Consider the following 27,728-nt stretch of genomic DNA (forward strand, 5'->3'; position numbering starts at 1 on the left):
CCGCACAAGCTCCCATAGCCTTCCATAGTTATTAGTCACAACTACAAATGGAGCCACATTGGTTTTGTAAGGTCCAAAATCATATAAATATGGATAATGGACCAACACCAGATTTCACATAGCTGATAGCTACAGAGGTATGAAAAATGTTTGGGCACCCCGGATTATTTTTTATTATTGTTTTTCCTTTATAAATCACTGGTTGTTGGGATCAGCCATGTCAGTTAAATATATCATATAGCAGACAAACACACTCATAGATGAGAAGTGGAATAGAATAGAATAGAAGTGTATAAGATTTAGGATTAGAAAGTGTGCAATAATTATTTAAACAAAATTAGGCAGGTGCCTAAATTTGGGCACCCCAAAAGAAAAATTACATCAATATTTAGTAGATCCTCATTTTGCAGAAAAAAAGGCTTCATACAGCGGATTCTGGTTGGGGGTATTTTTGACCATTGGCCATTCTTCTTTACAAAAAAAGGAGGTCTTTCCTACCTGTGGCCATTGGACTGTATAACTCATCATATATTACTTCTTATATTGCATCTCATGTTTCATGTGCATGTCCATATGCTTTACTATTTTCATTCACTTCTGCATGTAACCTGTTTTTAGGATGTAAAATTCTATTGCCATATTGTAGTCTGTTTGTTATTTAAGGTGCAATACTCTTATCATTATTATTATCACGTGCAATACTTTACTTATCAAGTGCAATCTTTGATTGTATATTTAAGACCTTAAATGTACAATCAATTTCCTCCGCAATTTCCTCCCCACTGTATACTGTATATTTGTATTTGAGGTTGTATTTTGTATTTTTTTTGTAAGTGTACTATAAATATAGTGTTATCTATCCATCCATCCATCCATCCATCTATCCTCGTTTATAACAAGTCATACCTACTGGTCACACAGTCCCAAAGTATGATGGAAGCGCCACCAAATTTTACTGTAGCAAGTGTTTGTCCATCTGCTGTGTTCTACATCCGCCATGCATACCGGCCCGTGTTATGTCCAAATAAGTCAACTTTGGGTTCATCAGTCCACAGCACCTTGTTCCAAAATGATGCTGGCTTTTCCAAATGTGCTCCGTTTGTGGCATGTGCACAGAAAAGGTTCATTCCACATGACTCTCCTAGACAGCATCCGGATGATGCACAGTGACACCATCTGCACCAAGATCATGTTGTAGGATTTTGGAGCTGGTCTGTGGGTTGACTTTGACTATTCTCACCATCCTTCACCACTGCTTATCTGAGTTTTTTGTTGGCCTGCCACGCTGGTTCTCGAACTTTGCATTTTCTTCCATGTTCCTGACAGCTGAAATCTCTGAGCTAGCTTTATGTATCCTTCCCCCTATTTTCCCCCGATGTATTTAACTAAAATTGGTGGTCCCAACAACCAGTGATTTATAAAGGAAAACCTTGAAAATTATCTGAGCGTATATGTAACAATATATTATACAAACTGTATGCCTCTGCTATGGGGGTGTCACAAGATCCCAATTGCACTCAGAAATAAATTGAAAAATGTACAGTTAATCCATGTAATGAGTATCGGCCGACCTCACTCATGGGTGATCGGTATCGGACTCGGCAGCATAAATCCATGATCAGGTTATATACATATATATAGATATATAAGTTTTTATAGTGGTGCTGTTCTTATCATTTCAGTTTTTAGTGTGAAACATAGTTGATCAGCAGCAATTCACTTTTAAAATAATATTGGTTTTCTTTTAATAATGTAAATCAATTACATAAGTTATATTCAAATGACTTTTCATACCAACCAATATGTAGATACTAGAGGTTCAGTAGACAGCTGAGATTAGTATTTAAGTATTTCGGTCTGGGCTGCACGGTGGACAAGTGGTTAGCACGCATGCTACACAGCTAGGATTGCACTGAGTTTGCATATTCTCCCCCATTCTCCCCTACTCCAAATTGTCCATAGGTATGAATGTGAGTGTGAATGGTTGTTTGTCTATATGTGCCCTGTGATTGGCTGGCGACCAGTCCAGGGTGTACCCCGCCTCTTGCCCGAAGACAGCTGGGAAAATGAATGAATTAATTACTATTTTGGTCTTCATGATAAAATTGTCTCTGATTTGGTCTCAACCCTCCTCGAGGCTTTTCTCGCCGTATGCAGAATTCAAGCAGGAGTTGCTGCTGCTTCGATTATATTTAGCCGGTTGGAAAACTGCATTGAACTCAGTTTTGTCCCTTGCATTCACCTCAAGCGTACTCCTGATGGAAATCTAACCAAGCATCAAGTTTGATTTTAAGACTGCAGCATAAACAAACAAGAGTGCTTGTCCAAGACAAGCACTTTGAGGCAGATGAGAGGAGTCTATCATGGCTGTTACTCTTCGCTCAGTGTAAAGCCATCCCAGAAGTATTACTACAAGTTTGAGCTAAGCTGCACTATATTATCAGACAACATGATTATGTAGTTTGTGTTAACCAGTATTGGCTGTAGTATACTCCATTCTGAAAATACTAATACAGGGGCACCTCCTCTTTTGTTCTTAATCTGTTCCAAAGGGTCAGTCGAGAACCAAATACAAAACTTACTTTATTCAATCCATAATATTTCATATAAATTCAATTGATTAGTTCCACACAGACAAAAATATTAACATTTAATTAGAGGGAATAATCATTTCATATTCTGTTTTTGTGTTCTGTGTTGTGTGCAACTCTGTGTTGCATGAACACAGAGGGTGTGTTCCAACTATAGGGGGATCACACTCCTCAGCCTCAGAGAAGGATACGACCGTTGGTCAAACCTGGGCTACAAGAGGTTCAATGCGGTTTTTGTCCCAGTTGCGGAACAATGGACCAGCTCTACACCCTTGCAAGGGTTCTGGAGGGTACATGGGAGTATGCCCAACCGGTCTACATGTGCTTTGCGGACTTGGAAAAGGCATTCGACCCTGTCCCTCGCGGCACCCTTTGGGGGGTGCTCTGGGATACGTGCCATTCAGTCCAGAGCAGGAGTTTGGTTCGCATCGCCAACAGTAGATTGAACCTGTCTTCGGTGAATGTTGGCATTCACTGATTTTGTTCATAATTTTTGGGCAGAATTTCAAGGTGCAGCCAAGGCGTTGAGGAAGTTAGTTTGGGGGCCTTAGGATCTCATCTCTTCGGGCTGTGACCTTCAGCGTTTACTTGGACGGTTTGCATCTGAGTATGAAGCTTCTGGAATGAGACTCAGCACCAAATCAGAAGCCATGGTTCTCAGTCGGAAAAGGGTGGAGTGCTCCTTCCAGGTTGGAAATGAGGTCCTACCCCAGGGGAATGTCGTGGTGAAAAGAGAGCTGAGCCGGAAGGCAAAGCTCTCAATTTACCGGTCGATCTATGTTCCCACTCTCACCTATGCGCATGAGCTTTGGGTCTTGACTAAAAGAATGAGATCGCGGATACGAGCGAGTGAAACAAGTTTCCTCCGTCGGGTAGCTGGACTCACCCTAAGAGATAGGGTGAGGAGCTCAGTCATCTGGGAGGGTCTCAGATTAGAACCGCTTCTACTTCACTTCGAGAGAAGCCAGTTGAGGTGGCTCCTGCTTCTAATCCAGATGCCTCCCAGGTGAGGTGTTCTGAGCATGCCCAGCCAGGAGAAGAGCCTGGTGCAGACCTGGGACACGCTGGAGGGATTATTTCTCACAGCTGGCCTGGGAATGCCTTGGTGTCCTTCCGGTGGAGCTAGAGGAGGTGGCTGGGGATCGGGAAGCCTGGGTTTTCACACTGAGACTGCTGCCACTGCGACCTTGACAGAGGTGAGCAGAGGAAAATGGATGGATGGATGGATAGACTGTATTTAATCACAAAACAGTATAGGTGTCACGTTTTTTGGTGACACAGGTCAGTCTATTCTTTTGTTTCTCCATTCACTCTTCTTCTGTGTTACCCGCTCAGACTCCTCCTGAGTTGGGCGGAGCTGATGGGACCCTGCAGCTGTGTCTAATTAGTTCCTTTCTTATCCTCCTCACCTGCAGCCAGCCAGTGCTGGATTGTTCTCCATGGTGGAGCCTTCACACCATGTGCTTTGTAGCTCACTTACCCTTTCTCTTCCGCCAAATGCAGCCTGCCTCACCGCTCCAAGCCATCCGGCTAACCTGTACTCCCGCAGCCCGTCCAGCTCATGTGGTACAACCTTTTATCCCTGGTCGCATTCAGTTCCTGGTTTTTGGCCACGGTGCCCACCTTTGTTTGCACCATCTCCTTGAGTTCCTGTTTCTGGCCACATTTTTGTTTTTTTTATTAAATTGTTTTGAACTGCTTGAACTGTCATCTTGGGATCCAGCCACACTGCTCAGCAGAGCCCGACAATAGGGCTGTCTGCAACTAAGGAATTTCATAGTCGAATCCGATTTGTAATATTTAATTTATTAATTGTTGAATGTTTTTTGCGTTTGTTTTTTCCACAGCACAACTAATGACAATCCCTACAAATAAACAGGTTTTATTTGAGACTTTTCCCACCTCTATGTAAAAGGCTAAAACAGTCAGATAACAGTTTTCATAACAACTTTACCGTTTTAAATGATATTCTGTTGGTTGTTGTCGCATATGTAAGCAGCTGCTGACACAATTTGCACTTCACTTTCATGGGCTCATTAACTTTTTCAAAATACATTACTTCCACAATTTGGATGATTTTTTTGGTAGCCATCGTGAGCCCATACAGTTCTAATCAAAATCTTAAGACTAGTTGAAAACTTGCTACAATGTGCATTTTGCACATTTGGACCTAAGTGAGGTTTTAAGTTAACATTTAGAACATTTGAAAAATGATAAACTGAAATAGGTTGTCAAAAGTTTACCACAGGCTGTAAAAAACAAAATATGCTCAAAATTCTCATTTTCTGTCAGGTATTCACACAGTCATGCCCTCCTAGTGGCTAAAGCGTGGACGCTTTCTCTTCTTGAACGTGATTGGATCATCGAGCTCCACAAGCAAGGCCTCTTTCATTGTGCCATTGCTGCTGAGGTTGGATGCAATCTGCATTTTTGGAAAGATCCTGAGCATTGCACAACAAAAAAGTCAAGTGTAGACACCAAAAAATCCCACCTGTGCTGTGCCGGAGGATCCGATTGGCTGTCCGTCAAGACACAGGGCGGTCCCCAACCCAAATTAAGGCCCTTACTGGTGCCAACTGCAGTGCACTACCCATTAGACAGCATCTGCAGGAAAAGGATTTCAAAAACAAAAATGAAAGCCCTTGTCTCCTTCAACGACACAAAGCTGCCCGTTTAGACTATGCCAGGGAGCATCAAACATGGGACATTGAAAGGTGGAAAAAAGTTTTCTTCTCTGATGAGAAAAAATGTACCTCAAATGGCTTCCAACGTTTTCAGCACAGTGGAGGGGGTCCATCATGATCTGGGATGCATTTTCATTCAGTGGAACACTGGAGTTTAACATGGTGCAGGGTTGTCAAACGGTGGATGGTTACGCGCAGATGTTGCAGCGGGCATCCCTCATGACTGAGGGGCTTGGTCTGTGTGGTTTTCAACTGGACAACACTGCAGTTCACAAAGCTTATTTGACCATGGACTTCTTCAGGGAGAATAACGGCACTCTTTTGGAGCAGCAGGTCATTTATATGTTTTTCTTTATTGAAAAATAGCACATATTTCCCAAAACACTGCACCCTATTTTCTTTATTTGGAAACAATTCACAAAGCACAGCACACTTGTGTCAAAAGCACACTTTGTTGTCAAAATTTGAATGTTGTTTTCAAAATTAGCATACACAAACCAAAAGTAGGACACTTCACGGCGAAATACAAAACAATCTTATCTCACTGTTATTTGACATGAAGTATTTCAGTCCTAAAAAAATGACAATTTAAATATACAGCAAATAAATCAGAGGGGGACTTTGCAATATCCGACCGCTGGCCAGGTTGAAACCAGCCTCATCTACATAATAGATGCATTCATGTGGCCTATCATCACAATCCAATTGAAAACCTTGTTATTATGCATTACATTTTTCACTGTATCCTCAGAACACTTCTGACTGTTTGTATTTGTTACAGGAAAGAGTAACTTCGTATATTTGCACATATTGAAGTTGCTGTTCTTTCACTCTGAGGGAGTTCCTTTCAAAGGGAACTTTGTGGACTTGCTTCATGCTGATCCTGTTTTTTTCTTCAGCACACGATCAATGGTGGAGAGGCTTACATTATTGATTCTTCTGAAATTATTGTTTTCTAGGATTATCCATTGCTGGAATTCACACACATTATTTTGCACCATTTGGTGTTGGTGGTCTTCCTGCCACAACACATGATCTTACAACTCTACAAAAAAAGTACAAGTAAAAGTACAGTCAACTGTATACTGTAAAATATGTGTACAATGGAGTTACATGTTGAATAAATTGTTGAATAATTGATATTACTGCATATTCGCTGTGGTTGGGTGTCACTCTTTGTCCTGTTTCTTTTATTGTCATGCCACAGATCAGCACATTATCATTTACAGTGGCACGAATTGGAATTCAATTTCTGTGATTCAATTTATTTGTGTGTCTCAGCCTGGTTTTTTGTCCGGGTCGTGGTCCTGGACCAGGTGCATGGGCAAGTCCACATCCTTGTCCATATCCTCGTCCTTTTCTTCTACGATGATATCTTGCTCCTCTGACATCCACCCTTAACAGCTAATGGTTTAATCGTGTTTACTTCTTGGGAATTATGTTTTCAGCTGTGACCCGGTGTGCCTTAATTGCGAAAGCTGTGTTGCCTCATAGTTTACACTTTTTTGTCCGATGAGTAAAAAGTGTATTTAAATTAGCAAAACATGAGTTCAGTCTTTTGTAAATTGCAAGAGTTTTGGAAACATTTTGACATCAGAGTCCTGTTTTTGAGAAATTGTTCAGTCATTTGGTGGCTGTGTGCAGTGAATGGAACGTCTTGTCTTATCAAAAACTGCAATATGTGGTACGTATAGGTCTTCTGTTAAACACACACATCCTTTATAATTCTTCATCAACACAAAAGGCAGATTTTGTATCAAGAAGGGCTGTAACAGCAACAAAGACATTTTTGTAAAAATATGTGCTCATATGAGTCATAAGCCACCCCCATATAGTGAGAATGGTACACTCTTATGACTTTTTCACATAGTAATGGTGGCTGAAGGACACAACTCCATGATGGCTGTACTATAGTCAATGTGAGATACATAAGGGGGTCTTTCAGGAAGATGCTGCAACACTGCATGAACAGTAGTGTAAGATTTTAAGTTGGAAAACAATGGCCTCTTACTAGCCCTGGATAACCATAGCAGCTGAAATGCACACCAGACACGGGCTTGAGAGCTCTTCAAGTTTATTTCACCAGATCGTGCAACAGCATATCCCCCAGCACACACAACAGGCCTCTCTCAAACAATTCACCCCAGCCCGTTTTACCTGTGAAGGGCCAACCATAGTTCCCAATGAGAGGGTGAGGCAATACGTCTGAAAGGTACCCTATTTACATTTATAACACCCTTCTTTTATATTACAAAAGTCTTTCAAGAGTCCCACACTGAAGTTTCGCTTCCTGTATACATTTAAGCACTCGATTACACATAACTTAGATTACCGAACTACCACCCAGTTAATCCCCCCCTCCTCCAGGTGACACTTGGGAGAGTCCAATTAAGGCAGGGGTGTCAAACTAATTTCGCATCGTGGGCCGCATACGGCCTAGGGAGATGTCAAGTGGGCCGGACCATTAAAATTATACCATACTCTGCGATAAATAACCAAAATGTCATGTCTTTCCTTTGTTTTGGTGTAAAGAAGCACAAGAACATTAGGAAAATATTGAAATTTAATGAACTATCCTTTTACAAAACATTTCATGAAACACCTCATATTTCCTTCGACAAATGTGCAATTTACTTTTATCATTCACAAATATGCATTGCAACTGATCCCACTGATTGTACAAAGGCACAAATTGGTACTGAAAAATATAGTAATGCACTTTAAGATTAAATGAGACTTTTAAAGAAAGGGATTTTTAAATCACTTACACATACGCATATAAAATCTAAATGTAATCCCTGCGTACACCTTACAAACTAAGGAGAGCAGCATTTTAAAGGTGTTAGTCTAGTCTGGACTTGTATTTGTTCCTGAAACTTGGCATCTTTTGGCCTGTACAAGTGCATCAACACCAGGTGTCATGTCCTGACTAGCTATCACTTTCAGAATGTCATTTAAGTGCTTGTTTGTGAGCCTTGAACGCATTTTTGTTTTATTGATATTCATCACTGAAAAAATTTGTTCACAAAGGTAGGTTGTCCCAAACATGCACAAAATTTTAGCAGCCAGGGCTGTTAATTTGGGGTACCCTGGTGGTAGATACTGAAATCTGTCCAGACCTACAGAGGCAAATTTGCCCTTCAAATCTGCATCACACTGCAAATCAATTATCTCTATCTGAATTTCGACCGGCAGATCAGAAGTTTTAACTGTGAAAGGTGAGCGAAAAGCTGAAAATTCTGTCTTAGGTAGTTAGGTAGCTGGCTTTTACCGCTGCTTCACTGACTTCTCGGCTCTTGATGAAAGTTGACTGCTGTTTCCTCAGACCCGCCAGCAATTTGTTAATCTTATCTCTTCTCAGTTGTCCTTGCAAGCCGTCATATTTTTCGCTGTGATGAGTCTCGTAGTGGCGTCGAATATTATATTCCTTCAATACCGAAACTTGTTGCAAAGACACCAAGCACAAAGGTTTTCCGTGCATCTCTGTAAATAAATAGGACGTGGTCCATTTTTCTTTGAAAATTCTACACTCCTTATCTACTTTTCTCTGTTTGGATAACGACATTTTGGCTAATGAGGGTGTAGCGGAGAGGTAGAGACCAAGGTATTAACAACGTCGTAACAAGCAGCAGATGGCGCATTGATACCGTCTGCTGTTTTCAGTCTGTCTCAGTGATGCGGCTTGTCTTCTACTCTGATGGAAAGAGTGCGCCCCTTAGCGGATAATCCATGAATTGCAGAGAATTAAAAATATTAATTCCATGTGTTTTATGCATTTTTTCCACTTTCAAATTATCCTGCGGGCCTGATCGAACCTCCTTGGGGGCCGGTTCCGGCCCGCGGGCCGTATGTTTGACACCCCTGAATTAAGGTGATCAGCCTCTGGTCTGCACTCACATGGGCGCGCCTCCATGTTTGTGCCCCGACCAATCACCTAAAAAAAAAGGAGAAGCTGATGAGAAATTAGGAACAAAACCAATGACTTGTAAATGAAAAACTAACTAACTAAAGGGGCAATTAAACAACTTAAATGGCAACCAAATATAATCAAAATACTAACGAGAATATTTGTAAATAACGAAAGCCAACTATATGCACAAATAGAAACATAACAGTGTGTAGGTGGGGCATACACCTGATCAGTGAGGGACGATTGGCAGCTCCCTCACAAGTAGTCATAACTATTGCCAACTGCTAAGTAAGAAAATAATCTATTGGCTGACCTAGAAGTGGCGAGGTTATGTCATCTGCAAATCTGCATATCATTTGCATGTGATGTTCATGTTGCGGATGCTCTCGAAAAAAAGCTTCACCTCACAGGAGAGACAAAAAAGTTCATAAAAAACAAGATAATTACCTTTTAGAACTACAAATAAAATTTATTTTGGTTTGTTCATTAAAAATTGGCCATCACTTTATCAAAATAACTTTAATATTTTCTCAAAGTCTATCCGGACTCACCCCCAGCTTCCACCTTTTATCTTGCATTTAGGACTACTTGTTTAATTTATCACACGTTTGTCCATCACACGTTCTGACACACTGACAGTGAGTGACCAAGTCCAAATAAGGCTTCAGTGCAATGGGTAATATTTTCATGAAGATTAAAAAAAAATTGGAAGTAGAAGGGCTTGGTGCACTGTACCTCATCTGCTCCACACCTACGATCCTTCACCTCATGGAGCAACTAACTAACTAACTAAGAAACATTTTAGATCCTGCTGTGTAAAACAGGGCGAGATCCAACCTGGCGGCACCGCTCCTCGAGCATTCATAATTCATTGATGCGAAGAGCTCCACTATGCTCTCAGACAGGTTTGTGACTGGTTTGGGGCAGGGCGGACGTCTCAGCAGCACCCACTGCTGCTCAGTGAGAACATAAATTGCAGAATTTCACTTTTAAGTCCCCAAATAGCAGAAAACTATCCAATGATGCCAGAAAGTTGTCGCTTTTGAGAACATATGCCATCAAGATGGTTTGGAATGTCTACAGACGTCTACAGCAAAGATGATGGTCAACATTTCTTAGTTTTCTCTTATTATTAGGGCTCGAGCACTGACCAGTGCGAAAGCCCTATTGTAATCGTTCCGTTTTTTATTCTGACGAAAGGACGGCCATTTTGAGGGCCTCAACATGCCCGAAAACTCACCAAATTTTGCAAGCGCGTCAGGTCTGGCGAAAATTTCGATCTGGTGGGGGTCCCGAAAACAATGTTCCAAAATTGACTCTCTAGCGCCACCTTTAATTTTTGAAAAAATTGGCCCCCGCCACCAGTTTCACCTATCGTCACGAAACTTGGTGGAGACGTCTATCGTGACAGGACGGACCAAAAAGTCTCAAGAACCCATATTGGAAAACGAACAGGAAGTCGGCCATTTTGGATGGCGGCGGCCTTTTTCCTGCCAGAAGTTGGGGTCGTATCTCGACGAACTCCTCCTAGGGGGTTTGACCAAATGAGTCCGTTGTAGCATCAACGGACACTAGACGGATGGCCGACGTTAAATTGCGAAGGATTTTGGGATATTCCATACGATGTGGGCGTGGCACGCCCCCAAATTTTGCCCATTTTCATATGTCCGGGCCTTGCACGCTGAGCGTAACTGTAGACGTGAATAACTTGGCTCCACGTGGTCAGATCTTCATCATACTTGGTACATGTGATCATGGCCCCGCCCCGAAGGTCCCCGTAGGTCACTTCCTGATTTCGTCGCAGCGCCACTTATTGGCGACAGGCTAAAGGCGTGTCATCTACATGAGGCCTTTTCTGCCAGGAGATTCATCAGATGAACATCGGGGTCACAAGGTCACTGCCTGACAGCCTGGTGAAGCCTGTTGATGGACCATGATGCAGGAAAAGCGCACGTGGTGGGCGTGGCCTGGCGGCGAATGCTCAGGCCTCGCCATTTACATAGAAAAGGTCATCATTCGCCCGCAAAAGGTCGCATGGGCTTGAAAACTCATAGGGGGGGTCAGAATCCAGGCCTGAGCGGCCTGGTGTGGCCACCATATGAAACCAAGCCAAATTGACTCACTAGCGCCACCTAGAAGTTTTAAAATAATTATCCCTCGCCTCCCGTTGCACGTATCGGCATGATTTTCGGAGGAGACATCACTCGTGACAGGACGCACAAAAAAGTCTCAATAACCCATGTTCTAAAACCAACAGGAAGTCGGCCATTTTAGGTGGCGGCGGCCATTTGGGGGCGGATGTATGGGTCGTATCTCGACGAACTCCTCCTAGGGGGTTTGACCGAATGAGTCCGTTGTTGCATCAACGGACACTAGACGGATGGCCCACGTTAAATTGCGAAGGATTTTGGGCCGCTCCATAGGATGTGGGCGTGGCACGCCACCAAACTTTGACCATTTCATATCTGGCCCTGCCTGGTGTCTGGCCTTGCCTTGAAGCAATGTACATCAAAGTCAATACACAGTTTGACTGACAGACTGATGATGTCAGTTGATGGACTATGATGTGTGTAAAGCACATGTGGGGGGCGTGGCCACGGCGAATGGTCAGCCTTCGCCATTGACCATCAAAAGGTCATCATTTGCCTGCAGAAGGTCACAGGCTGCTGAAATCTTAAACGTGAGGCCTTAATCCAGGCCTGAGCGCCCTGGTGGTGCTCCCATGTGACACCAATCTAAATTGACACACTAGCGCCACCTAGAAGTTTCAATTCATTATCCCTCGCCACCCGTTACACGTATCACTATGATTTTCGGTGGAGACGTCTATCATGACAGGACGCACCTAATGCTCCAGAAGCCATGTTCTAAACACAGCGCCACCAACTGGTGGAAATGTATATCTGCCGTAACTTCCTGATTCATGGTCAGATTGTCTTGAAATTTTTTTTGGTGTGTTGGGGCAATCTCTGGTCTGTTATACTGTGTGTACATAGACTCTATAGCGCCACCAACTGGTGGAAATGTATATAGCCGTAACTTCCATCCACATGGTCGGATCAAGCCCAAATTTTTTCTGGTGGTCTGGGGTACCCTCTGGTCTATGACTGTGTGTGTACATACACTGTATAGCGCCACCAACTGGTGGAAATGTATATAGCCGTAACTTCCATCCACATGGTCGGATCAAGCCCAAATTTTTTCTGGTGGTTTGGGGTACCCTCTGGTCTATGACTGTGTGTGTACATAGACTGTATAGCGCCACCAACTGGTGGAAATGTATATAGCCGTAACTTCCTTCCACATGGTCGGATCAGGCCCAAATTTTTTCTGGTGGTCTGGGGTACCCTCTGGTCTATGACTGTGTGTGTACATAGACTGTATAGCGCCACCAACTGGTGGAAATGTATATAGCCGTAACTTCCTTCCACATGGTCGGATCAGGCCCAAATTTTTTCTGGTGGTCTGGGGTACCCTCTGGTCTATGACTGTGTGTGTACATACGCTATAGCGCCACCAACTGGTGGAAATGTATATCTGCCGTAACTTCCTTACGCACGGTCGGATCGGCCCCTAATTTTTTCTGTTGGTTCGGGGTACCCTCCGGTCCGTTACCGTGTGGGCCAACCACTCTATAGCGCCACCCACAGGCGGAAACGTATATCCGCCGCAAGGACCTACCGCGTGGTCCGATCGTCGTGAATTTTTTTATGGCGGTTCGCGGTGTCGGACGGGACGTGACCGCGCACCCGCCTCGCCGCCGCTGTCGCCCCCTCCTGGCGGAAAATTGCAAGTGCCGTGACTCCCTTACCGCTTATCCGCTCGCCGCGGTTTTTCGTACGGCGCGTCCGCGCGCCCATCCGGTCGCGCGCGCGACCCCGACCCGCGCGTACCCCCGACCCGCGCGTACCCCCGAGCGCGTCGGGGTGCTCGAGCCCGCTCATCACTGCTTGCAGTTTTAATTATTATTAGATTTACAGTATTCCCTCAATAATTTACAAATGAATGTATAGGTTTATTGTTAACTTGTTCAAATACACAGCGGTTATCTTATCATAGTCTGTCAACCATTATCTATGTTTTATGTTCTTGTGTATATATGCTTATATATGTTTGTATGACACTCGTACTCAGACATTCGTATCTGTCTCTATCACTTGCATTGTGTCTCTCTGAGATGAAGGCACAGGCAGGTACCTTTTGTGTTTGTTTGGCATTTGCCACACTCAGAGAGGACAGCAGCTGTTGTGTTTTTAGTTGGAATGATGTCATAGAGATTTGCTTGGGCGTGAGCATCCCATGAGTTTTCCATTGTCAGTTGTACTGCTTCAGCATTCAAGGAGGAGCATATTATGTGCACAAACACAAATGTTTGTTGTGTCCTTAATTTATCTGGGCTTCTGTGTCTTTTTTTTGTATCATGACAGATGCCATGCTGCTGGTGGCTGACAGACTGCAGGGACCTTTCAGCATTGAAGCAGTCATTGAGCCAATTGATAGCAAGATCTCGGAAGCTATCATGACAATGCAGGATAACAGCATGCAGCTCTCAGCCAAGGTAACTTTTCAACCTGTTATATTAACATGTTAAATGCACATCACAGAGGCTGAAACCAATCCAATGCAGATATCCTAAAAAAAAAAACAGGGCACTTGATGAGATAATCAATGATACTTGATGTTTACTCAAAAGGATGCCTTTTGCTATGCGTCTGTACTGACAGAAAATTGTTATCTTCCAAAATACTACCAAGGCTTCTCAGTGGTTACACATTTTTATTATGCAAAAAATAATATGTTGGTGGAAAAATGGTGCAAAAATAACTCAAATCTCCATAATAAAATAATGAAATGTCTCTTCTGTATTATTATATATTATATATATATATATAATATTATATATATATTATAGATTATATAGATTAAAAAATAATCTCATAAGAGGTATTACCTGTATTTTCAAGGCTTACTGGTCAAATCGCAAAACCAGTGGACAGGACACTGGTCAATTTAATGGCAACATGGAAAACAACAACAACTAGGACTTTATCACTTTCTTAAAGGGGAGCGAAGATGCTTTTTTCCACTTTATTGACCAATAAATGTAGTTACTATTCCTGTATTCCTGTGTTAAACCATGCCAAAGTTAATGAGATTTGTGCATTTGAAAGTGAGCCCTGAAAGAAATGCATGATTTCAAGAAGGCTTGGTAAAACTGCCCCTTTGTGATGTCACAGAGGAAAGGACTTCCTTATATGGGAGTAGCTGTAAGCCAGTTAAATGCTCTGCCTTCCCACGCCCTTCCTCAAGCTCTCCTATTCTTTTTACTTTGCCAGCAATGGCTCATAAGGGAAAGCAACATTTGTTTACAATTCCTAAAGACGCTACCATCAGACACAAGACCCTGCCCGCAAAAGAAATTCACTTTAATCTGTCAACGGCATTTCAATTTTTGCTGAAGCCCGACGCCTTTCCATTGTTACTTGGTCTTGTCAAGGAGCAAGCAGTAAATAACAATTTATCAGTGTCCTAACTGTGTTGATTTAGTGTGAGTCATGGAGCAAAAGCAGTTGTCTGTGTAGCATTATAAAATGTGCATACAGGGAGCAGGGTTGCTAGGGTTGTTTGATATTACCGATGCATAGAAAACCTAATGCTAACATTGCTAAAGCTACTTACCATTGAAAGATGTCTTGAAGTAATCTCTTTTCTTGAGAAACTTCAGACTACAGACTTCTGGATCGGATTCGAGATCTAACACAGATGATTGTATTTTAAAAGCGGACATTAAAAAAAATGACGTTTACTTCTATAAAGTTGGGTGTCACAGCTAGCGGCACAAACCGGCACAAGTCCTTTTAAGCACTCAGGAGTGTGACCAATCACAGTGGACGGGCGTACCTGGTAGCGGGCCATGGGTGGAATACATCAGACAACAGACTATTTTCATGGGAAGCACTAAATCCAAGAAATACCAATCAATAGGTGCAGATTCTAGAAGAACTAGAAAGCTTTCTGCGCTGGCTATCGTGTGTAGCTGCTTTATAGGAGTTCACAACTCAATACAGAGGGCATGATTTGTCCCCTTTAAAAAAACAAAATAAAACAGGACAAAGACGGACCAAGAAAACCAGAATATTTAATAACATATCTCAACAATAATTGATTCATTTCAGTTTTAGCATATGCCAAAGACTGAGCACTGTTATAAAATATTACAGGATTGGAAGCCAGTACATACTTCTACATACTTCATTATTAAATTTTCAGTATGTGGAATCAAACTATGGAATGGATTGAGTGAGGACCTCAAACAATGCACAACGATGAGCCAATTCAAGAAACAATACAAGCAGTTGATGTTTGCTAAATACAAGGATGAAGAGTCTTGAACCAGTCATGATGTGCTATATATATCACTATATTGACACTTACTATGGTTCCGATTATGTCATTGGATGGTCATCTCACCTCGTACTTCAGTACAAGGTACATTATAAAAAAACAAAACAAAAAAAAAAAACCTTAAACTATATTATGGAAAGCAGGAAGTGAACAAATGTAACAATTAAAGTACAAATAAAGTACAAGATGGAGGGGTAGGATTTAATAAGCTTTGCTTCTTCCTACTCCTTTTGGACATGTGGAACTGTGAACTGATTATGGGATGCACTCAATTGTAATCTGATGCATGTTCAAATGAAATAAAACCATTACCATTACCAAATTAGATGACTTCTATTTAACCTCTAAATTCAGAAGTTAATTTAACCTCCTGTGGTTTGAAATTTCTAACCATTGTTGTAATGGAATAAGTTGAAGTTGGAAAAAAACATATCATAAAAAGGAATATAAAAAGGATTTGAACTTGACACTGCTTTATTTAAGCATTTAAGCATTATTTTGCAGCTGGATTCACACAGGTCAGTGTGAATTAGATGTCCCATTCTTTTCCATATCAGGCCTGTTGCAATTTATAACTTTAGCCATTGTCTATGCACCTGAGGCTCCATTCTTCAAAGATTACGCTTAGCTGAAAGATTGCTATGAGATTACGATATCTCCCCACATACCTTCGATCTCGTGGCGGCGGCTTATGGAAAATCAGTTTGCTTGTGTGACGCACAAGATATAAGAATTGTAATCACGATGAAGGATTGATAAATATTAGACAAAAGACAGCTCGTCACACTGAGCCGGGGGCCAGTAGAGCAGGCCACAAAGGAATGCTGATGAGCTGTTGTGGGACAATTTATGTTGCTTGGACCCAAATACCTTGTACAGACTAAGTCGTCAACAATCCTCATATAATCTATTCCCCCGATTCAAAAACATTAATACCAAATTCAATTATTTATTGCTTTGCATATATTCTATTTCTCTTGTGAATTTATTTACAAATCTTCTGCAAATGTTAATAACATAAACTTGTCCTGACTTCTCTATTTAGTCAACCTTTGAGTAATTTAGAGTAATCTTTCATTTTAGGTTTTTCAACGCTGTGGGCCACCAAAAGCTTCAGGGACGGGCAGATCTGCTCGTGGCATTTCCGATGTGTTCAGTACCCGTTTCAGGCCTTTTCCTCCTGAAGGAAGGCCAACCACAGCCACGGGTACAAGCCTGGAAAGATTGGTATGTATTAAGTACTGCAAGCAGACTCTATGTGGAGAAATATGGAGTAGTAAAATTATCCTTTTTAGTTTATGTAAGCTCAAAGCACTTAAAATACATTAGTTGTTCTTCTGCCTCTGCTAAACTTCTTGTGTAAATGTATTCATTTGGTTATTTGGGTGTGCAAATGCTTATTTTTTGTACATACACAAACAAGTAGATTTTGTTGTTATCAAGTAATCCACCATTATAAGATCATTTTGGCCATAGATTCCACTTTATGTTATTTACATGCACACCTGCATCTGTTCCTTCATTATATTGGATGGCAGTTTCACAGGTGAGATGAGGTACTTGTATGCGATAAGTATTAGCGCCATTTATCATTTAACATCAGCCCACTATGTATACATTTTTTCGCCATTATTTGTCTGTTCAACTTCTGTCCAGTGAAAAAAATAATAACCACTTCTTTATTTTTCCCTGCTTCTCCACCAAGAGGGGTGTCTGGAGGACAATGCAACACAGTGTAAGCCTTCTATTTCATTGCTCCTTCACTAAGTCACGTGTCTTGTAGGCTTTATTCCAGTTCATATTGACTGGCTTTCTTGTGGTATGGGTGTTATTTCTCTATTACGAACCAACTTGTTTTGCAAGTTTACCTCAGAAGGTTGTTAGGTCTCCTGTGTTTGTGGTTTGTGTATCTTTTGTAATTGTGCACCAGATTATCCCAACCACATAGTCATCATTTTGGATTTGAAAATGTAGCCCTATTGACCTTTTTTGGAATTTTTTGGCCCCGTAAGAGCTACAACTGTCCCTACTATTTACAAATTATTTCTAGCAATTATTTCTAGCATATCTGTTTGTTTTTGGCAGCCTAATTTCACAAAGAATGAACAATTCAGTGTTTCTTTCAAATAATTCTCTAAAGGGGACCTATTATGCGTTTTCCACTTTTATGACTTACAGTATAAATGTTGCTAGAATGTTGTATTCTCATGTTAAACAAAGTTTCAGTTGCTCATTGAGACGTGACCCGTGAAAGAAGGTAGGGATGGCTCTGAAGACTCTGTTTCAGAGTTTTTTCTAACACCAGCTCCCTGTGATGTCACAATGAGCCATCCATCTATTTTCTATGCATTTTCTTAACCTCGTAATATGGACAGAATAGTAAATTAGGTCAGGTTTGTACTTTACTGTACAAACTACTAGATGTCAGTGTCAGAATTTCAAATTCTCGAATTGTGTGATGCGACGTGATAAAGGTGTGATGGCTATAAAACGACAAATACATACACTGCATTTGAGAAAGATGGTCGGCATTCCGCTCATTTTTATTTGCAAACTGAATTTTAAAAATGTTATTTATTGTGGATTTGAGTAAGTATCATCTGCACCCCACTGTCTAATTTATTGATCTATTTCACTGCAATGGATGGCTTTTGGAGAATTGGTAATTCTGCTTTATAAATTTACATGAAGTATGCTTGACTTATACAGTGGTGTCCTTGCACCACCTAGTCAGCAAATTCAGGCTTTATCCACATGAAAAGGCCATACACAAACTTAGAGCTTTTGGTAAATTCTCGTCAGGGTGACGATGTTCAAACTCCAGCTTCAGAATTTGTGACTGGATGGGTAAAATAGAGTTTTTAAGTTATTAAGTATTAAGTTATTGACACAATAAAAGCACAAATACTGCGGATTTCAGAAAACAACAGATGGAATGATACAGCACTCTACGAGAAGCAATGAAGTCTGTAAAATTAAATAATTAAAAAATAAAAATTAAAAAAATCAAAAAATCGTTACAACTATAATGTTGAAAATGGTAATATTAATGATGATTATAATAATTGTGATAATAATAAGAATAATAATGGTAATAATGATAAAGATAACAATAATGACAATAATGATAATAACAATAATAATATTACAATGATAATAATAACAGGGGAAAACAAGACAGTGCCATGATTATATCTTGCAAAAAGGGGTAGGCATTTATAAGCTTTTGCTTCAGCCTACTCCTTTTGGGCTTGTGATCAGATAGTTGAATACAAATGTAAATAATGGAAAGTTATATTTTGATTGTTTGATGTTAGAAATGCACTGTAATGTTTCATATATTTGCCCAAATAAAATTTAAAAAAATAATAAAATCTTTTAAATATATTTTTTTTAATTTTATTTTAAAAATAATTTATAATAATGAATTGACATTTTTTTAAACACCATAGTGGGGAAATGCGTGGTTTTCAAAACATCAGCGCTCGTCTAGACATGCCCTCAATGCAAATTCACAGGTGTTCTCCTTATTTGTGACCTCAGGTGCTCTTGTTTGTTGACAGAATTTAAAAGTGAAGGGAACTCTTTACATGCTGAGGTTTTCAATTAGGAAAAACTGCATTCTGGGAGCAGACACATTCCCACAGGGGCAATGTCAAATTTAGCTTTGCTTCCTGGATAAATTGAATATAATACTCATCATGTTCTCAGTAGTCTATAATCACCTCAAGATAACAATAATTATGTTCTCATTTAGCATACTCATGCAACAGAGACAAGCTGTTAGAGCCCAAGAAGTGAGTGTACTTCACTACCAAATACCTCAAGAGACAAGCTACCATACGTTTAGCTTCTTCTCAAGTGTTTCCAACTACAGTACCATAGTGGGACCTTGGACATCCTGTACTGGTTTGGTAATGTGTTTACACGCAGAATGAACCTTTTCTATGCACAGAGGAGACCTCTGATCAGATCAGCCAATCATTTAGTGCTTTAAAATGTAATGCAATCTGTTATTATGGATACTGCAAAATATTGAAAGGGGTGTAATATTTGAGCATAGCCATACAGGCAGAGTGTTTGATGCAGGCACTGTGCAGGTGTACCTAATGTTGTGGCCAGTCAATGCAGCAGTCAATCAGTTAATGTCACCACTGTCTGTGTACTGCCAACTGAAAATTAACAAAATTGTTATGTATATTATAAGTAGCACTCCTGTTTTATGATGACTTTTTTGAATTAAACAAAAATAATTTTCACGGAAAAAAGCGATCCTGATGCACACGCGACTGGCGTGACGCAATGCACCGTGTACGTTACAAGACAGGTTTACCAAGTAACTAGATACAAACCGAATATTATGGAGGCATTGTGATCAACACAACACAAGCCATTTTTTAACAATTGCACCGTCTACGTGAATGAGGGACTGGCCAATCACAAAGTGTGAAGAGTGAATACATAATGAGCATTTTTGTGAAACACAAATGTCATGATGAAATGTACTTGCTCATCCCTATTTCTCATTTTAGTAAACTGCCCATGTGACCTCGTTTCAGAAGGGAGTGGAACATGCTTTCCCTCAGAATGTCACTCGGAATGTTGGAAGGTGTCTGCAGCACTCATGCAGCCCCAAACCATGTCACCATGATTGACTACATTATTTTAGTACCTACTTGTGCTGCTAATAGCCAGTAATTGCTGTATGTTGAGTCACTGTGAGTACATAGTCAAGCTATATTGCTGTAATAGCTGTACACTGACTATGTTTCATATCTATTGCATTTATAGATACACCATAATAAAAACGTTTGTTGAAAAGTGAAGATTTTAGACACTTTTCTGTAGGGATATGGTTGAAAAAAATTAGCGGGCCAACTTTCATTTTATGAAGTGGGAATAGAAATGGTCATTTCAAGTGAGTGCCTCCATGTCTTTGAGGAATCATTGGAAATGCAGACGGAACGGCAAATTATGACCAATGGCAGCGAAGCCTCATTGCTTAAAACCATGAGCTGTGTCATTAACTGAATTTTGTTTCAGCTCAAATTAAATGTGTATATGCACTGAAGATCATTTTTTCAATTTTGGTGTCCCAACTGGGTGCAGATCAGCAGGCCAAAAGAGAATAAGTGTAAAGACCAAATTATATCACTGGGGTGGTAATTCAATATATAATGCATGCTGAGCTAATGTCGCAGGACACAAACGGCGCTCTGATTACATTACATTTGTTACGATGTGCAGATAAGTGAAAAATATCTGGTTTTATACTGAACTTGGCTGCATTATCAAAAATGATACCGATTGGTGGCAGATGATTGAACAAACATTTAGTCTAGCTCTTTCAGCCGTTAACACAACATTAAATGTACATATTTATTGGGATTTAGATCAACAAAAATCATGTAGTGGTTAGCGCGCAGACCTCACAGCTAGGAGACCAGGGTTCAATTCCACCCTCGGCCATCTCTGTGTGGAGTTTGCATGTTCTCCCCGTGCATGCGTGGGTTTTCTCCGGGTATTCCAGTTTCCCCCCCTCACGCCCGAAGACAGCTGGGATAGGCTCCAGCATCCCCCACGACCCTCATAAGGAAAAGCGGTAGAAAATGAATGAATGAATGTTTTCCGCATGTCTGTAACCTCTTCCAACAGTTAAGGTCAGGCATTATGATATTTTATGGCCACTTTAGAAGATCTTTTGTGTGTTTCTCTTTCATTCCTTATCGAAGTAGCTTAAAATAACCGCTCGCTCTTCCAATTAGTCTCATTTCCAATAGCTTTTCAAGTGAATTAGCAATGCTTTTTTTACAAGTGGAGCAGCTCAGGAGGCTGTAAAGCATTGTGTCCATTGTTTAAGACTTTATTGCTTCACTCCCACACGGTTGAATGAAGACAAAATACTACATAGGTGTAGACACCAATTATAGTGGACAGCTTATTCGTTGTAAGGCACAGTATGATTTGTCAAATCCTGAAGCCATTGTGAGTTTTAAAGTCAGTCTACTTTGTTTGCTCACATGCTTATTAAGACTAGAGGCTGTTACTGTTCACTGTTCAAATTTATGATTTGATTTTATGTTGACAATATCATCAAATTCTGACTGAGCTGGCACAAAGACTTCCTGATAGATTTCCTGTCTCATCTGCTCAAGCGTAAGGACTGTCAGAGACAGTCGTTCACACTCGATGCTGTCATTTTATTTGTGTGGATTTTGCCTCAGCTTTCAGAAACCACACTGAGAAAAACACATTTGAAATATCTATTTCTTTTCCACACAAATCATCCACAGGGATGGTGCTGCAACTGTTATTTAAAAAGTGTTTCTTTTAAAGTATTACATACAGCTAAATAAAAGTTGCAGACCTGCTGAACTTTTGTCTCTTGCTGACAATTGATAACAACCTGTGCTGTCATATCTGATAGAAACAATTACAGTTTGCCGTTCTGACTGTTTTGAGTCATTGTGATGAACAAAAGCAACAGATTAACTGGTTTTATACCTTCTATCAGACATAAATAGTAATGATGGCTTTGTGATTGCAGAAAATATTGAAAAGTAATAGGTCAGACAACAAGGTGGAGGCATAATTTTATGTCATTATGAGTGTTTATTATTATGGCTGTCAAAATATTCAAGCGTGAATGCATCTCGGGAGAGCAATATATGATAGAGGTAGGTGAATTATGATCAGCATGCATGGTAAAGCCTGCAACCTGAGGTGGGACAGACTTATTCCAGTTTCTAGTTAATACAAATATGTTATTTATTTCGGCTTGCTGCAGGAAAACTCAAATCTGCTGGTAACTTTAAGTCCATGAAGTAAATAAGAAGACATTTCCACAGCTTTAGTAATCCCCACGATTGTATTTAAGTAGTAATTGACAACATATCCTGGTGCAGCAGGTGCACCAGGATATGTTGGTATTTAAATCTAAATACCACCTCAACACAGCTTCACAACTAAATGGGGGGAAAATTCCCATTTTGGGCCCTTTGGACCTAAACAGGTGATCCATCAAACCTGTCTGCTTCCACCCCAGAGGAGCTTGTCTTCCAGGAAGCCACTGCTTGTTCATCATCTCGCTCTTACCTCATTGTTTCTCCGTGACAAAGTATGGATAACACAATCTGGGGATGGTGAAAATTGATTTTCCATCATTACGATATTTCAACTTGCATCATTTGCATCGGTCGGCAGGGAAGGTGAAATACCGTAACAATGGAAAATCAACTTTGATGAACCTAATGCAAGGTCATCTTGTGCGACGCTAACTGATTGCCATGTTCTTGATATTTAACAGATCATTCTCAGTTCAAACTCCCCCACAAGGTTGTTTTCTTGTTTTTTTCATCTAAATTAATTTTATTCGTACAACATCCCCTTTGGCAAGAGTCAGGCTAACTCCCAACACTATTAAGGTGTTGCTCTTTAATGGGATTGTGGCATAGAAATACCAGCCAGAGCAGGGGTGGGTAATTTGTTTTCCCAAAAAAACGCATGAGAAACAGAAAAGATTGTGGAGGGCCGGGCCAACAGGCTGAACTAAACTATGCATAATGACAGTTGACATAATGAATTTCTGTAAAATTCATTGTTTTGACAAGATGTGACTCTAAAATAAGGTTAATGAAAAATATGTATTAAATTTAAATTTCTCAAGACAACGGTAAACAAAATATGCATGTTTAGAAACGACCTGTATTAAGTCGAATTTATACTCATTATAAACCGTTGTGCTTGAAGTCCATAAAGCTAAGATTTGCTGTGTTTTTTTTTTTTTTTTCATGCTTAGTGAGAGAAAGTAGACCCGAGTTCAATCCCACCCTCGGCCATCTCTGTGTGGAGTTTGTTTCTTCCCACATTAGGTTAATTGGCAACTCCAAATTGTCCATAGGTATGAATATGAGTGTGAATAGTTGTTTGTCTATATGTGACCTGTGATTGGCTGGCGACCAGTGTACCCCGCCTCTCGCTCAAGGAACAGCTGGGATAGGCTCCAGCACATAAGCTGTCGAAAATGAATGAATTAATGAGAGAAAGTTAGTCACTGTTGGGCTTCAACAAGTGCATCAAAGTCAGGCTTAAAGGGATTCTATGCAACTCAAACTCAACTTTGAACCTTTGACATCATTTCCTGTCCTCCACACATACTGTATGTCTGCCTCCCACTAATGTCCCCTCGGGAGAACATTTACTGTTACACACACAAGCAGTTTTATTTATGTCTTAAATGGCTTTTTTACTCTTATGCCTACTAGGGATGAGTGAGTAGACCACTATCTGTAACTGTATCTGTTCACCCATCTAAATTATCTGTGTCCATGTCCATACTCAGAGTGGGTGCGGCATAAATCAGGAAGTGGGTGTGGTTTATAACTGGAAATGGGCTTCAAGCTGAAATTTGGATTGATCAGAAGTGGCTATATGTAAAAAGCACCGTCAGTGACTGATGCACGATCGTGCCCGCTGTCTTGAAAAAAAAATGGAGTTTAAAATTGCAAGATTAAGATTGCCACATATTGAGAGGGGGGTTATATTTTATGTATGGCTCATGTCAGCCATACACACTCTTGTGCTCCTGTTTGTTTGTAATTTATTTCGAGCAAAATAATGCACTGTTGTAAAACATACAGCAGAATATATAGAAAAATAGCACAATCAAGTCCATAATAGTCTTTAAGTAAGAAATAAATAATATATAAACCTAGTGCAAGTGTACCTAATGTCATGGCCAGTCAATGCATGTTATATGTATTGAGTTATTGAGTGTCCGCACTGCACTTCAGCTGTTATGGAACAAGTTTATTCAGTAACATTAGATACTAACCAAAATTGTGACAAACGCCGAGCTCTTTCAACTTCCCAATTGCCACCGTATTGGGAGAGGCGGTCGCTGTGTGCAACTGGCCAATCACAGAGCGTGAAGACTGAATGACCATTTCCTTTAAACACAAATACAGATAATGCCGAAATGTACTCATTTCATATTTGTATACGGCAAAAATGCATTATCTGTCACGGATACTCGTTTATAACAAGAATCTGGCTCATCCCTAATGTCTGCTATATTGGGTAAAATCAGTGTAAAGCCATTTAACACCAATGCATTACAATACATTGATGACACCACAGCGAGTATGGTAACACGATTTTTTACATTTCTATTAACTTTAAAAAAAGGTTGGATGTGACCCGGGGGCCGTACTTTGCCCAGGTCTGATTATTGAGAGTAAGAATATTGTTCAACCTTTCATTATGTGTCAAAGTCATCTTTTTCCACAAGGAACTGTTACTCAAATATACTATTTTCAGCCGCCAACGTGGTATAATGTCTGTCTGTCCATTTGTGCCAGACTGACACAGACGTTTGACATTCAGCTTAATTAATTTAACATAGTCTTCATTGTATTTGGGGAAACTGTAACCAACTTTTCCTTAAGTTGCTTTTGAAACTTTACCTTGACAAGGCGCCATCTGTTAGTGAAACCTTTTCCCCAAATGGAATTTTCACCCTTGGGATAAGACATGAAACCAGTAGTGTTTGAAACTTCCATCTGTGCTTATATTAGTCAGGTCATGGTTTGTTTAGCATGAATATGCTGTGCTAAAAACAGCATCCTCATTTGTGGTCCCTGTGCACTGGGACGCAGAGCAGTATTAATATTAACAGTTTGAAAGTGTTCAGATAGGAAAGTTACATACAGTGACAAAAACGTTAATGATTCATCCCAATCTTTCAAGAAGATTATGCTTTGTTTACTTTTGTTATAGTTTAAGTATAACAATTACACATACAGTAGGGTGAATATATTATATTATTAATATATTACCAAAAACCAAGACACTTGGCCTGGCAATTAAATATTCAAAGGGCACTCATTGTTTACTCAGTACATTTAAAGTATGTCTCCTCTGTATTTATTACAAAATACTACAGTATGTATAACCAAAGACACAAATTCCAAATAAAGAACTTTCAAAAGACATCACGAAAATGCTTCCAAAAACAAAACAACAGGAACCGGAGGTCGTAGGCTTTTTCAGTTTTGGAATGTATTCAGCATTTTCAGTTGTGCAAGACTAAATTCTAAATCCTAAATTTTACAAGACATCTGCCATGCAAGTGTTTCTTTGGTATTTTGCGCCTTTTTTGCAACACTAATTCAAAAAGCCACCCACATGGCAGCTTCTCAGCGATTATCTCACTTGTAGCTGAATGCCCTAACGCCAGTTGATGAAAAATGCTGCAAACCAGGACATTTTCATCACTTCCTTAAAAATAAAAAAAATAAAAAAACAGGATGGCCAGGGCAGGATGTAAAAACAGGACTTGTCCTGGGAAAACAGGATAATTGGTCACCCTAACATACAGTACACTGTATATATTTCAGACAAATTCAGATGACTTTGTTGTTAATGATTAATGTGTGTTTGTTTACAGCTTCCACAAAATGTCCTCCGAGCAAAGAATTGTTTTCTTTATGTTGCGCTGCCTTAGGATGTTACCTACTTCCTCCAAGATTAGTTCTCCAGTGTCCAAAACAAAGGTCCTTTTTTTCAGAACAGAAATTCACTCCTTCTTAGTGCCTTCCCTTCTACATTCAACTATTCCACAACAGCACTTCATCATTCCGAGGGCGGAGAGCAGCAGCCACCTCTTCTATTCTTTTTCTTCGTTTTCTGCTAGGCTGTGTCATAACGCAATCTCTACCGGAAATGCAATTGGTTCTGCACATGTGCAGAAAGCATCTATAGTACATCCCGTCAAGCTATTTCTCGGCAGTCACGTGTTGGGTAAGATGATTTGCACTGTGAAATTTATGTCATCTGTCGATCTAATTTTCGGTTGTTCCAGAGCGTAAATGTCAGGCACCAAGAGTTCTACTAAACATGTGCAACAACCCCTCAATTCCCAATAAATGTTATTAAGATTTTAGAAAATACAACATTATCTATTAATTAATTATCTTCTTTTTTTATTAGTATATCATATACATGGTGGAAGGGGATAAATTATAACTCTTTTTTTGGTTCCATGAATTATTGTTTTGTTTTGTTACCACTGAAAAATTACAGACAGGAGGATGTTATTTATCAGTTTAGAAATAAAAGTTCCAGTTGAATCCTCTAGCTTAAGTTATCATTGCACATTGCTTATGGGTGTTCACGTTCAAATATGACTGCATTTTAAGTCTTGTTTTATTGTATTTATTTATTTTATGTTTATATACCAATATGACATTATGTATATGACATGTACGTCTGTGACGCATTTACGCATTGCACACGTTTTTACGCAGTACAGTCTAAATCAGGGGTGGGCAAGTATTTTAACTTGTGGGCCGCATTGAGTTAACAAAATTGTCCGGGGGGGCAGCACATATATTTAACACACACACATACAGACTATTTTATGCTTATAATTTTCCTTGAATTATTTGTCTAATTTTATCTGTTAAAGTGTTATACTATCAGCTGTATGTTCTCATGCCCCTTTTTCAGGAGCACTTTAAACATCAGACCACATCAAACTATGTAATTACATTTTACAGTTGTGTTGTTGTTTTTTTTTTACTAAATACAACATCCGACTTGCAAGTCATGTTGCCAGTTTGTATGTTAAAAGTTGAAATACTTAGAAAAAGCAACTGGCGGACCGGATTCAAACGCTTGGTGGGCCGCATCTGGCCCCCGGGCCGTAGTTTGCCCACCCTTGGTCTAGACCAGGGGTGGGCAAACTTTTTGACTCGCGGGCCGCATTGATATGACAAAATTTACGGGGGGGGGGGGCAGACTATATATTTTACACGTAACAGTCCACCTGGTATTATTGTATCTGTAAAATTGTCATGCAATCTGCTATTATTATTTATTATTTTATATTTATATTTAAATATTTTTAAAATAATAAAATATTATAATAATTACAATAAAATGAAAATAATAATTATTATATTATTATTATGTAAAATATGCAAATATAACAACAATATTATATATAATTAATATAATAATTAGCATTAATATAATAATTATAATAATCATAATAGTTCTAATAATAATTATAATAATCTAATCTAATCTAATAATAATAATAATTATTATTATTATTATTATGTGCTTGTGTCCCTT

The 27,728-nt window shown here is 39.9% G+C and overlaps 1 protein-coding gene across 3 annotated transcripts in view; it reads left to right on the forward strand.

The window, feature by feature from the left end:
- Window positions 1–27,728, forward strand: part of LOC131139792 (glypican-6-like) — a 138,589-nt gene that overhangs the window by 93,523 nt on the left and 17,338 nt on the right. For all 3 annotated transcript variants that reach the window (XM_078795729.1, XM_078795728.1, XM_058089686.2), the window contains exons 5-7: window positions 13,613–13,743; window positions 16,674–16,817; window positions 17,296–17,325. In XM_078795729.1, the coding sequence (XP_078651855.1) occupies window positions 13,613–13,743; window positions 16,674–16,817; window positions 17,296–17,325 (305 nt within the window). The remainder of the gene's footprint in view (window positions 1–13,612; window positions 13,744–16,673; window positions 16,818–17,295; window positions 17,326–27,728) is intronic.

The sequence above is a fragment of the Doryrhamphus excisus genome, linkage group LG13 (genome assembly GCF_037039965.1).
Source record: "Doryrhamphus excisus strain RoL-2023G ecotype Guam linkage group LG13, RoL_Dexc_Guam_v1.1, whole genome shotgun sequence".
NCBI classification, from domain to species: Eukaryota; Metazoa; Chordata; class Actinopteri; order Syngnathiformes; family Syngnathidae; genus Doryrhamphus; species Doryrhamphus excisus.